The following is a 13,653-nucleotide window of genomic DNA, read 5'->3' on the forward strand; positions in this document are numbered from 1 at the left end:
CGGCTCACCGCAACCTCCGCCTCCTGGGTTCAGGCAATTCTCCTGCCTCAGCCTCCTGAGTAGCTGGGATTACAGGCACGCGCCACCATGCCCAGCTAATTTTTTGTATTTTTAGTAGAGACGGGGTTTCACCATGTTGAACAGGATGGTCTCGATTTCTTGACCTCGTGATCCACCCACCTCGGCCTCCCAAAGTGCTGGGATTACAGGCTTGAGCCACCGCGCCCGGCCGCGTGATAGCTAATTCTTTTCATTTACTGGTTATCAATGCACATGGTATAACCATTTGCATCTGCGCCACCAATACATTCACAGGAAAAAGGAAGCTCACTGACAGCAATCCACAACTTCATGACACTGATCTAACGTTGGGTGTTTGTCCAATCAATGGCTCATTGTAGGTTAAATTTTTATAGCTCACAGTACTAATCTGCAAGGCCAATAGATACCTAAAGGCTATGAATCTCTTCCCAAACTGAGTATATTGTCGAGGAAATGTCTGAAGATCCAGCAACAGCGTCATACGAGATATCAAAGCCATTCTGAAAACAGAGACTTCTTCAGCTGCCTTAAAGTCCAACTCTGGCAACTTTTTCCAGTAGTGTTGATGCTGAGCATGCATACCTTGGTAAATAAATTCATTTTGAGAAGACACACCAACACTTCAAGGGCTTCAAGAAGGACATTAATAACTTAGATTAGGAAAACTATTCCTGTGTAGCTGGGTGGAATGTCTCCTTCCGCATTATATCAAAATATGCCTGGGGAGATTTCTTTTTCTTTTTTTTTTTTTTTGAGACGGAGTTTCGCTCTTGTTACCCAGGCTGGAGTGCAATGGCACGATCTCGGCTCACCGCAACCTCCGCCTCCCGGGTTCAGGCAATTCTCCTGCCTCATCCTCCTGAGTAGCTGGGATTACAGGCACGCGCCACCATGTCCAGCTAATGTTTTGTATTTTTAGTAGAGACGGGGTTTCACCATGTTGACCAGGATGGTCTCGATCTCTCGACCTCGTGATCCACCCGCCTCGGCCTCCCAAAGTGCTGGGATTACAGGCTTGAGCCACCGCGCCCGGCTGCCTGGGGAGATTTCTTGATTGCACTGCTCCATCCAGTATCAGGGACTCACATGGCTCCTTCTCTGCTCGTGATTGGTAGCATCTCGCCAGTGTGACAGCACTCAGCTGTGTCTTGGTTGGTGGGTTCCCCTATTATCTAATTTCACAGATAAAAAAAATAGGCTCAGATAGGTTAGGTAACTTGCTAACTTCTCAGAGCAAGTAAGTGGTAGAGCCCAATTTTGAAGCAAGGTTTGTTTGACTCTAAAACCTATGTTCTTAACTACTCTGCTCTCCTGGTGGGAAAGACCCCTGGAAAAAACAATGAATTCTAATAATATGCTATTTAAAAGTCATGAGGAAATCTACACAACTACTCCAGGAAAAAGCAAAAATCAGAAGTTAAAGAAAAGGAGATCCATCAAAATTGGAAATACAGGTAAGGTAATTATCAGTTACTGGATGACATCTCCCAAGATGTAAAGTCACATAATGTAAGATGCTACACATTCAGTGAAGAAAGATACATGAGTCAAAACTGCATCTCACCTGTAAAAGGATCTGTTGTGGGTAGTGTATTAGAAGATCCTGAAGAGCCCGGTACATAACGACCACCACCTGTCAAGGCAAAACAAAGTAAAAGCAGAGGTACATCAAAGTTCTGATTTTTACAAAACAGCACAATGCATATATTAGAAGAACCTACATTTGGAGAAAAACAGAAGAGCAAAACTTTCACGTGACAGAAATATCAGAAACTATAGATATAAGTCTTATTATAGCTGGGAAAAAACTGAAATTTTAACAATTCTCCAATTTTTGTTTTCTTAACTTTAATGCTTTATTATATCTTAGCCCCAGCACTTAAATATTAAAACTGAATTCAAATATCAAAAGAGAATTTCAGGTCATATCTGCCCAAAATATATATACATACAATCAATTCCTGTCCCTGTTCCTATACAAATTCACTAGAATTCCTGCAGTTGTTGTTGCTAGCAAAACCACAGGCACTAAATGTTAATCTTTTAGAACTCTAGGTTCATTAATTCATGTGTCAAACCATGGACTCAGTGCTGGGGATCCAGCAGGGAACAAAATTGCTTATATTCACTGAACCTTACAACCTACTGGAGAAGAGAATTAGAAAGGGGATGAAAACTACAAAGGAAAGAGATATCCATTTATACATTTACAAATGTCTGGTGTATGTGCATATGTTTTGTTACTACCTCTAGGGAAATAATCAGGTTGTCCACACACAAAAAAAAGTTTCTAAGATGCTTACAGAGTCTTGGGGCCAGGCACAATGGCTCACGCCTGTAATCCCAGAACTTTGGGAGACTCAGGCAGGTGGATCAAGAGGTCAGGAGTTCAAGACCAACCTAGCCAAGATGGTGAAACCCTGTCTCTACTAAAAATACAAAAAAATTAGCTGGGTGTGGTGGCGGGCACCTGTAATCCCAGCTACTTGGGAGGCTGAAGCAGAGAATTGCTTTAACCTGGGAGGTAGAGGCTGCAGTAAGCCATGATCACTCCACTGCACTCCAGCCTGGGCGACAGAGTGAGACTCCATTTCAAAAAGATAGACAGACAGACAGATAGATAAAAGTAAGAGTCTTGAAAGGGCAAAACAAGCCAAGTAGTTCTGAGGTTTCCAGACAAAGTTAGCTACTTTAATTCCTTTCCTGTATCCCACACCCAAAATAACATATACAGTACTACAATATGTGTTCACTCTTTTGAACGATAGTCTGAAATTCCAACAACAAAAATCTCCAGATATTAAGCACTTCTTTTCTTTTTTCAAGTGCAAGTATTTGGAGGATTAGATCATCTTTAAGTCAATAATGAATTTACTTTGATACTTCTATTTAAATCAACATACAGGTAACATTAACTTTATTATATGAATGAGCAATGAAATTCTGAAGTAGAAGGACAGGAGATAATTTGGGCATGTGGAGTACCTGTCAGGGAAGAAAAGGTGGATCTGCATAAGGATTTGAGACAGAAATATATATGAGGTTCTTGTAAAACAAGCAAGATCACTAGCACATGAAAAACCTGTGTCAGAAATGATGAGAGGAGACATTAACGGTAAAGTGCCTATATAAAACTATTAGAGGAGGCATTTTATCCCTCCTATACCATATACCGTCCCCAGAACTCAAGTTAATGTTACTAGGATAAGAATCCACTTCCTAGGAGCCAGAATTTGGACTAGTACCACCAGGATTATAATTTACAGACTGGTATGAGCACCTAACTGCATTTATAACATCTGAGATATTGCATACGATGTTACAAACAACTAACTTAAAATGAATGTGTAGAATACACATCACATATAAACTAAAACTACCCACAGGGTTCACTCTTAGATCTGAGGCACAACTAACCAATGTAGCCTTATCTGAAAAAAGAATTATTTACTAAATTTTGCCAAAATATATATTTTTAAAAGAAACACTAGATAAAAGAACTTATAAGTTTATTTTTGTTTCAAATAACTGACATTTCATTATTTAGTTTATATTATAGTATGATTGTATTTCTGAAAGACAATTTTTGATTATTTCTGTAAAATCCAGATTTACTACATAATTTGAGGCTTAAACATATGAATGTGAAGTAAAATCCTGCTGTAGATGTTTGTCTTTATTTATAAAGCTAATCACAAGTGCTTGAAAACATCAAAAAAATAAATCAACACGGATGGAACTACGTAAGACTTAATATAAACACTAACTTACCCGTAAATGGATCTGAAAAGTTGGGATTCCCAAGTCCCAACATTTGACCTTTTGTGTTATCAATAATAAATTTAGCTACTTGATCCAGAAACATGGGATTCAAATCATTCTTCTGTAAGAAGTTGTAGGCAGTTAACCAGGGATCATCACTAGTATTATATGGCAATTTATATGATGGTCCACCTTCATTAACATCAATTGAGAAAACATAATCAAATTCCTAAAGTAGGAATATAAAAAGGAGATACATGTTTATTAGTTTATCTGTTCATATATATTAATGACATATACAACACAGATGTGTTCTTTAACAATTATAGTACTTAAACTTTCTCCAAAGTGCAGTGGTAAAATCTTCCTTTTTGGCAGATGATGATTAATCGCCCCCATATGCATGTGATGCAAAATTAGTATTTCCTTAGGGGATGGGGGTGAGGATGAAAGATGGATTACAACTACATATTAATTCTAGGGCCACAGGAGGGTTTCCAACTGGTTGATATAAAGGCCAAAATTATCAGCTGTTACTGTGCCCTACTCACCAAAACATACTGGCATTTTAAGCACTGCCCTGCAGGGTCCCTCATGTCAAGATAAATATAGCCAGGCATGAGGCATTAGATGAAAGGTGGCACAGAAGCTCCCAATCCAAAATAGCTGGGAACAGCTTTTTAAAGGAACTACTAAGTGACAGACACTTGCTAATTTGTCCATCAAATGCAGCTCTCTCTACATGGGAAGATACTTTTAAAATACCTATTTCATGACAGGGAAAAATGTAATGTATTTTTAAATGTCAAAACAAAGAAATTTTATCACTATGGGGGCAAAGCAAACCTTTCATTTGCCTAATCATTTAAGATAATGGTAATTAGAAAGAAGTCGACATACTTTCCCTTCATATAAAACTTTTCCAGATGTTTGCTGATTAGCACCAGATGAGCCAACAACATCACCAATTTTTATCCACCTCCCTTCACTAACACTCCACTGATAGGCTTCGACTTTCTCCCCATCTCTGATTAGACGAGTCTGTCCTTCTCTAGTACCTTAAAATAAAAATTTTAAGAATCAAAGGTAGAATGGCAGTGTAAAATTGAAAAACATTAAGATAGAAATTTATTAACATTAAAATTTACACATAAAAGAATATGAATTTTGTTTTAAAAGAAAACTGTGTTAAATAAAAGATTTAAAAATGTAATTTTTACCAGAAAGTGGCCAAAAGAAAGTAACAGTTAAAATGAAATATTATTAATCAAGGGAAGGCTGACAAAACATGACTCTACTAGGAAGCAACTGGCCCATCAAAAATAAAACAAGTTTTAATAGTGAATATATCCTCCTAACATATTTCATTTTGGTAAATGGCTCTACATTAATACAGTGGCTCAAGCCAAAAAATAGAAAAGTCTGACACCTCTTTCTCTCAACCCCACAGCATCTTCACCTACTTCTCAGCACCCCCTACAGCTACTTCTATCAGCTCATTCTTTTAAATGTATCTAGGAAACTATGTCTCCTTAACATCTCCATCATCATCCCTTGGTCCAAGCCACCATCAGTTCTCAATTGGATTGATTCAATGGCTTCTTACCTTTGCTCTTGGCCCCCGACAGTGTATATTCCACCCAGCAACCTCAGATTTTTTCAAAGGTTTAAGTAGGTAGTGACACTTTTCTGCTTGAAACCCATCGATGCTTCTCATCTCACTTGGTAAAAGCCTAAACCATCAAGAAGTGTACAAGACCACATATAAATTGCCCCCACTATCCTATATGATCTTACTTTCTTCTATTCCCCTCATCTTACTTTCTACTGTACCCTCATCTCCCAACTTCAGCCACAGAGCCTTTGCACTAACTTTTTATCCTGTCTATGATACTCTTCACACAGATATTGGCAGTATTTGTTCCTTTGCCTCTTTAAGGACTTTACACAAATGTCACATTTTCAACAAGGCCTTTCATGGCGAAAATAGCTATCTGTCCTTCAAAGAATCATGCTCTTCTTCCATTGGACACAGCTGCAGTTGTCTAGCCAGAGACTATATTATCTAGCCCCCTTGCATCAGGCAGTCGCATGATGTCACATTACCGAGTAATGGTCAGTGTCATCTGGACGGGTGTGATATATGCCGGTTCTAGCCTAGTCCATCATACTTTAATCTCCCTACTTATCCCATCTTAATCTGTCACAATTTGTTATTTTGGCTGACTAAAGAATATCCAGTCTAACACATGTAGGCATTTGAAAAGAGAAGACAAGTCTTTTCAGAAAATACGTATAGGACAGAAATACTAGTTTTTTAAAGGTTATATAGCATACAATCTGAAACCACATCAATGAATTTCTCATGCCCTATTATACTAAAATCTACTACTGATCTATTTTACACTTTGAACGGATCTCTTACTCATGTCTGAGTTGGTATCAGATACTGGTCATATGGAAAATAACGGTTCAATGACTTAAGCAGATCTTCTGCTTATTTATACAGTTTACTATTCAATATTTAAAAATGCATTTGTTAATAGTACCACTGGTATCAATACAAATGGGAAGCTACTAAGATCTTGGTGGAGATACATTTTTCCAAAATTTCAATTTTCACTCAAAAGCTTATATTTTATTTTGGCAACATATATTGTCCATAATTTTCCTTAAAGGAACATACTCAATTTGTTCATTTTCAAAAAAAATTCTGCCGAATACCAAAGCCTGAATTAACTGTAGTCATTCTTTCAAATAAAAATAGCACTCCCTGAAAAAGCTGGTAGTTTAGGCTGTAACTCAAAATACTTTAAACGTGCTTTCTTCGAGACACCACAGTATTTTGATTTACTTTATGTCTATTTTCTGTTTTCTCACCCAGAATATTTAAAAAGATGTGTCAAATTGTAATAAAATTGATAATTCTTAATATTAATGCCTCATCAAGGACATGCTTAATGGTAAATGTTTTTTTCAAAAAAACTACAACTGCATGCAAGTGAAGAACACAGTAACTTACCAGAATGGTTTAGTGCCCCTGCCTTGATTTACATACGAATGAACCAGTGGTTTTACCCACCATTGTTTTTGTACCATAAGTGTAAACGTTAGCACAATGTGCAAAAGTTAACATAATGTAAAAAAGTCAAATATCTAGTATTATAAAAATTACTTTTGACCTCGTGGACATCCTGATAGGATCTCAGAATCCCCAGAGGTCCATGAATCAAGCTTTGAGAAGCACTGGTATAATACTGCAGTCAAGGGATATATCCAACACAAGATTTCATTTGAGATGACTACTGTCCTCTGATTTCAAACTCAAATGATTCCCAATTCATTATACAGATAACACCTGATTTAAACTCTTTTTTTCTTTTGTTTGTTTGAGACAGAGTCATACCCTGTAACCCAAGCTGGAGTGCAATGGCGTGGTCTCAGCTCACTGCAGCCTCCACATTCTGGGCTCGAACCTGGGCTCAAACCATCTTCCCACCTCAGAATCCTAAATAGCTGGGACCACAGGCGCATGCCATCACACCTGGCTAATTTTGTATTTAAACTCATTTTAACATGCAGTTTGCACAACTCCTCTCAGGGAATCCAATCAACCAAAAAGCATTACATGCGTGCCTTCTGAGTGCCTATTGTAAATGATCTAAGTGCTGGGAGATTTATTTTTTAATTCCTGTTTATCAGAAGCTTAATTCAAAGTCTACTGTGAGACAGAGGCAAGAATATGGTTTCTCAAAGTGATTATGTATAATAGTAAAAATTCTCAAAAATCAGTATCAAGCAGTAACACTAAAACACGAGCAAAACATTTATTTGTCTTCTCTTAATTATTTCAAAAGGCAAATACGGTCGAATTTTTTCTATTAGGTACAATAAAATACTTACCAGGTTCATTAAGATGTTCCCTCCCAGGAAGCTGCTCAGCATTGATGTCCCCTAAATCACCAGTTTTAGAATCAATGGTCGCCTGAGAGAGCTCTTTTTCAAAAGCCTTGATTTCTTCAGCACTTGCTGTTCGATCTTCTGATTCTGTAAACACTCTAATAATGCCATCACTGTAAGGAAAAACAACCTAATTTTAAGTCATTGCCATAATACATTATCACATGTGAATGATCCATAGTTAAAATAATCTCTATCAGTGAGTATGAGAAACATTAGCATGTATTAATTGCTGATTACAGCACTGAGCTGACTTTAGCACATACTACTCTCTATTATGCCAACTACTTAACAGAGAAATATATATTTAAAGTCAGTATTTTATAGTTATTACCATATAGAGAAGGGTACTGAACTCATTTAGTTTATAAAGGACTCAAATACCCAATATAAAGCTTAAAAATAGCAGATGTTCAGTAGAAAAATGTGGTCTTCCTTTACTGTACCAGTAACTAGCAATGTAACTTCAGTCAAGGAAAAAAAAAACGGCCTCATATTTGGATTTGATGGCAGCCCTTAACCTCTTTTCTCAGAAAAATTACTTCATATCCATGATTTATTAATTTTAAATTATGAGATTAGGAGAAACAAATTAGACACTTCCAACTGTATTTTCTGTGATAGGAGAAACAAATCAGACACTTCCAACTGTACTTTATGAGATAGGAGAGACAAATTAGACACTTCCAACTGTATTAATCCTGGCCCATTCTACAGGAAACCTGTCTCTAACTTAATCAGCCAAAACGTCTATACCACTCTATTAGTTTTTCTTCAACTTCAAATATGCTTGGGGGCAGGGGGGGGAACTAACCCTACAAATCAAGCCCTGCCCCAGCCAAAAAATAAAACACCTACTTTATTAGACCCTCTATCCCTTATAGCTGTCACCTTCTTTTTCTTCTTCCTTTTTTTTTTTTTTTTTTTTTGAGACAGGGTCCCATTCTGTCACCTAGGCTGGAGTACAGGGACGGCAATCACAGCTTACTGCAACCTCAAATTCCTGGGTCCAAGCAATCCTCCCACCTCAGCCTCCTGAGTAGCTGGGACTACAGATGTGCACCACCATGCCCAGCTAATTAAATAATTTTTTTTTTGTAGAGACAACATTTTGCTAGCTCACCCAGGCTAGTCTCGAGCTCCTGAGCTCAAGCGATCCTCCCACTTGGACCTTACAAAGTTCTGGGATTGTAAGTGTGAGTCACAGCACCTGGCCTTATTGCTTTCAATGCTAGAGTAGCATTATAGAGTAATCTATGATCCTTCATCCATCTCCTCTAACTTGCCTTTTTTCTATGATATTCTATTACAAATGTGATTGAGGCCAAAAGAGTCATTAATAACATCTTTCAAACCAAATCCAAACGCTTTTCAAACTTTCCATTCCTTGACTCCTCAAATACTTTTTGATATTGATGACAATCTCCCTCCAAAATCTCTTTTTCTGTCTCCCTAAAATTTCAACATTTGAATTCCTTTGTTCTGTTTAACCTACCAGCTTCTTTTTGTCTACTGATGGTATATCGTAAAACTTAGTTCTTAGTCTTCTGTTCCCCCCGTGTATTTCTTCCCTCAGCGAATGGTGTTCTGTGGTTTGCCTTTGGAAGCTTTGTGAAATCTTTTTCTTAGCCTCAGTTCTTATACTAGGCTCCAGTTCAAATGACCATGATCCACCAGCATGAGTCTGGCTCACCTCCACTGTAGACATCAGGAAGTCTAAAGCCACAATCATCACCTTCTCCACCTAAGCAATTCTCCCACTTCTCCATTTTTATTAATGGGGACTTCCAATCACCAACAGTTTGAAGCTTTATCCTTTTCTTTCATCCTTCTTCTGTTTTCCTTCTGGATTATCTCATTTATTTATCTCCTACCCATTAGCATTGTGGGGCCAATGTCTTATAACTTCACACTCCTACTGTACTTGCTTTCTAATTTACTTTCCTGTCCATTGTCACCAGCAGTTAAACCCAATCTACGTATTTAATAATTCATAAGTTCTGCTTTAATCCTATTTCTTGCTCAAGAACCACAACACTTTAACCCTAAGCACTGAATCTAAAAAATGCCAGGCATGAAAGCACTAAAGATTCTCCAGAGCTAAGACCCATTGTACCTATTATCCACTACCATTGTTACCTATTTTTTTTCCTTTAAGATGGAGTCTCTCTTCATCACCAGACTGGAGTACAGTGACACAATCTTGGCTCACTGCAACCTCCACCTCCAGGGATCAACTGACTCTCCTGCCTCAGCCTCCTGAGTAGCTGGCATTACAGGCACGTGCCACCATGCCCAGCTAATTTTTTTTTTTCTTTTTTTTTTTTGGTAGAAACAGGGTTTCACCATGTTAGCCAGGCTGATCGTGAACTCCTGACCTCTGGTGATCCACCCACCTCAACCTTCCTAAGTGCTGGGATTACAAGCCTGAACCACTGCGCCAGGCCCACCATTGTAGCTGTCATCCCAGCATTAGTCTTCCACCATTTTCCTTCACTTCCTATGCACGCTGCATTCATTCTCAGGAAGGAAACTATACTGTTAGCTTTGACAAAAATTCACTTATCTTTTCTTACTCATAATCTTCCAAAATCCAATTCAAATTTCTTCTAGAGAAAGTTTTCCCACACCAATCTCTACCTTCCCTAACTTCTTTTGTAGTCACTACCTTGACTGCACAAGTTGCAGTGCAATACTGGCACATCATGCATCACTTAGTGTGAAAGCTGTAATATCTACCACTGTTTTGTTTAGTATCTGAAGTGTCCATATAGTCTCCCCAAGTCACCTGAAATTCCTTATGGCTTATCTCTGTACACTCTAGTGCCTACTGAAGGCCTAGACACCTAACATTTAATGACTGACTAGAAAGACCCCTAACATTTAATGACTGACTAGAATATAAATACCTCGCACCAACCACAATGTCACCATTGTCGAGCACACAGCAGCACCATATAGACTGAGCTGGAAGTCGGATAGTTTGAGCACATTCCCCATGTTTCCAGATTCTCAGAGATCTGTCCTCTGCTGTTGTCACAAAATCTAAAATTAATGAATACAGGAAGTATTAGTTTGATTAAATAAAATTAAGTACATTTATACATACCATCTTTCTAGATAAACTGATTTTTTAAAACCCAGTGTTTTAAAATTAGTTTTAAATTTCATGTTTGTCACTTAACAACATATACAACTTGAAAATCACTTTTTATTCATCTCACATCTTACAAAGTCTTTCTTCAGATACCCAAGAACTTTTTACAACACAATCTAATCTGAATTAATATAAAGATGGCCATACAGGCCAGACACAGTGGCTCACACCAGTAATCCCAGCCCTTTGGGAGGCCAAGGCAGGTGGATCATGAGGTCAGGGATTCAAGACCAACCTGGCCAAGATGGTGAAACCCATCTCCATAGTAAAATAAAATAAAATAAAATAAAATAAAAAGATGGCCATACAGTGTTCTCCTTTTTTTTTTCTTTGAGACGGAGTTTCGCTCTTGTTACCCAGGCTGGAGTGCAATGGCGCGATCTCGGCTCACCACAACCTCCGCCTCCTGGGTTCAGGCAATTCTCCTGCCTCAGCCTCCTGAGTAGCTGGGATTACAGGCACGCGCCACCATGCCCAGCTAATTTTTTGTATTTTTGGTAGAGACGGGGTTTCACCATGTTGACCAGGATGGTCTCGATCTCTTGACCTCATGATCCACCCGCCTCAGCCTCCCAAAGTGCTGGGATTACAGGCTTGAGCCACCGCGCCCGGCCGGCTCAGTGTTCTCCTTTGTAAACAGGGGAAAGACAGTTACAAAATAAATTTACTAAATTACTCAAGCCACAGACAGTAAATTGATTTAAGTAATCAGCCTTCCTTCCTCTGTCTCACAAGTGGGATGGAATAATGCTCAATACAAAACATTAAATACATAGCATAAGATAATCTTACCTCTATAATTTGGAAAAACAGATATACTATATATATAATTTGTATGTCCATAATATACTTCAAGACACTCGCCAGTGATTTGCCACCTTCTAACACTAGCATCATTTGCACAGGAAAGAAATTCTGTTTCACTCAAAATTGCCAAACCTCTTACACAGTCTTCATGTCCTGCATTAAAAAAACAATAATGCAAATCATTAAAATAGATAATCTGCTTGATGGCTCCATATATTTTGCTAACATTATAATACCTATCAGTGAGTAGTAAAAATTAATTTTCAAGTTAGAGAAATCTTTTTTTTTTCTACTGAAAGCCTGGTAACCAAAATTTGTATTTAGAGTTTAGCAATGTTTTTTTTTAATACCAGTCTTGGAAAGTTACTTTATATTCATCATATCTTCTCCAAAAACTTCCTTAAATAGTATTTTAGCCACAACAATTCATTTTCACCCAATAATTCATTTTCAGTTTTTCTTCCCCAATAACAAGAGTAATTCACAAAAAACAAATATTCAAATATAACGGAAATATACAACAAAGAGTAGCCCATAAATTTAAGAACAAAACATTCTCTGAAGCTTGTGATGGAGACTAGAAGTCAGATTTCCCATGTTCAGTATTTGTTGACTTAGGTTAGCTATCACAGATAAATAATCACTTCATACATATATATAGCATACACAAAAGCAGAAACAGAAGGATGCTTACTCATCATCCATTTTCCATCAAAAGGTACTTTTTTTGTTGTTCTTTCCTTTTTTTGTTTTGTTTTTGAGATGGAGTATCACTTTGTCACCCAGGCTAGAGTGCAATGGCATGATCTCTGCTCACTGCAGTCTCTGCCTCCAAGGTTCAAGACATTCTCATGCCTCGGCCTCCCAAATAGCTGAGATTACAGGCGTGTGTCACCACATCTGGCTAATTCTTTTGTATTTTTAAAAGAGATAGGGTTTCACCATGTTGGCCAGGCTGGTCTCGAACTCCTGACCCCAAGTGATCCACCCGCCTCAGCCTCCCAAAGGACTGGGATTACAGGTGTTGAGTCACCATGCCCGGACAAAAGATACTTTTATCCGTATAAAGGGACTTCCTGCATATTATCCTGGGGAGTTACCAACTTTTAAGAAGAAAATTCAAAGAGAGAGGGAAAGCAACAACAATTAAAATTCACAGTAAAAATTAAAGTACCCTACAAATAAATCAGTGATATTACTATTAGACAGCATATACATCAGTATAGGCATTATTTAATAGCTGGGGTTTAAAAAGAACACTCACCATAAACCAGAACATAAACAAAGCCTGAAATTCGTTATAAACAATGCACTTCAATATAAAGGCAGTAATAATGCTTTCTTCCATATGTGAAGATAACACTGCTGACTGACCATCAGTAAGGCTTATGATTAGAAGTTTCAGGCTATGAAAATGCTAACCAGTATTAAAATGACAACCAAAAATATAACTATGCACCAAAAATTACATACATATATAGAGAATCACATACACATATTACAGCTTATCGGACAGCTATTTATCAGGCTACACCTGGCTGTTTTATGAGAGGTCTCATTACATCTTTTTAAAAGGTATTAGATACTAACTCGTCAGAAATAATAGCTTAAATATACTACTGTTTTTCAAATATTTTCATGCTTTTGAACTTCTGAGAAAAGAAAATCTGAGCAAATAAAAAGCAAGGATATTATAAAACTTGTCTACTCTGATCTTACCTGAAAAAGTCCTCTCACATCTTCCAGCCTTCCACAGTTTAATAGTCTTGTCGGCTGATCCAGTCAACATTAAGCCCTGTTCAGGTAAGATCTTTACTGCCCACACTGCAGCTGTATGGCCCTGTGAGTAAAATGGGTATCAATTTAAGTTACCACAGAATCATTAAATTTAATTATTCTTTAGAATGTTTACACAGGGCCCGGCG

General features: G+C 37.7%; 1 protein-coding gene across 1 annotated transcript in view; it reads right to left on the reverse strand.

The window, feature by feature from the left end:
* The window catches only part of PLAA (phospholipase A2 activating protein), a 46,386-nt gene that overhangs the window by 9,805 nt on the left and 22,928 nt on the right, over positions 1-13,653 (reverse strand). Inside the window, exons 4-10 of the mRNA XM_039474911.2 lie at positions 13,448-13,568; positions 11,714-11,881; positions 10,674-10,809; positions 7,708-7,877; positions 4,705-4,862; positions 3,814-4,033; positions 1,607-1,675 (exon numbers count right to left, since the gene is read on the reverse strand). Of these exons, the coding sequence (XP_039330845.1) occupies positions 1,607-1,675; positions 3,814-4,033; positions 4,705-4,862; positions 7,708-7,877; positions 10,674-10,809; positions 11,714-11,881; positions 13,448-13,568 (1,042 nt within the window). The remainder of the gene's footprint in view (positions 1-1,606; positions 1,676-3,813; positions 4,034-4,704; positions 4,863-7,707; positions 7,878-10,673; positions 10,810-11,713; positions 11,882-13,447; positions 13,569-13,653) is intronic.

This window comes from Saimiri boliviensis, chromosome 2 (genome assembly GCF_048565385.1).
Source record: "Saimiri boliviensis isolate mSaiBol1 chromosome 2, mSaiBol1.pri, whole genome shotgun sequence".
Classification (NCBI taxonomy): Eukaryota; Metazoa; Chordata; class Mammalia; order Primates; family Cebidae; genus Saimiri; species Saimiri boliviensis.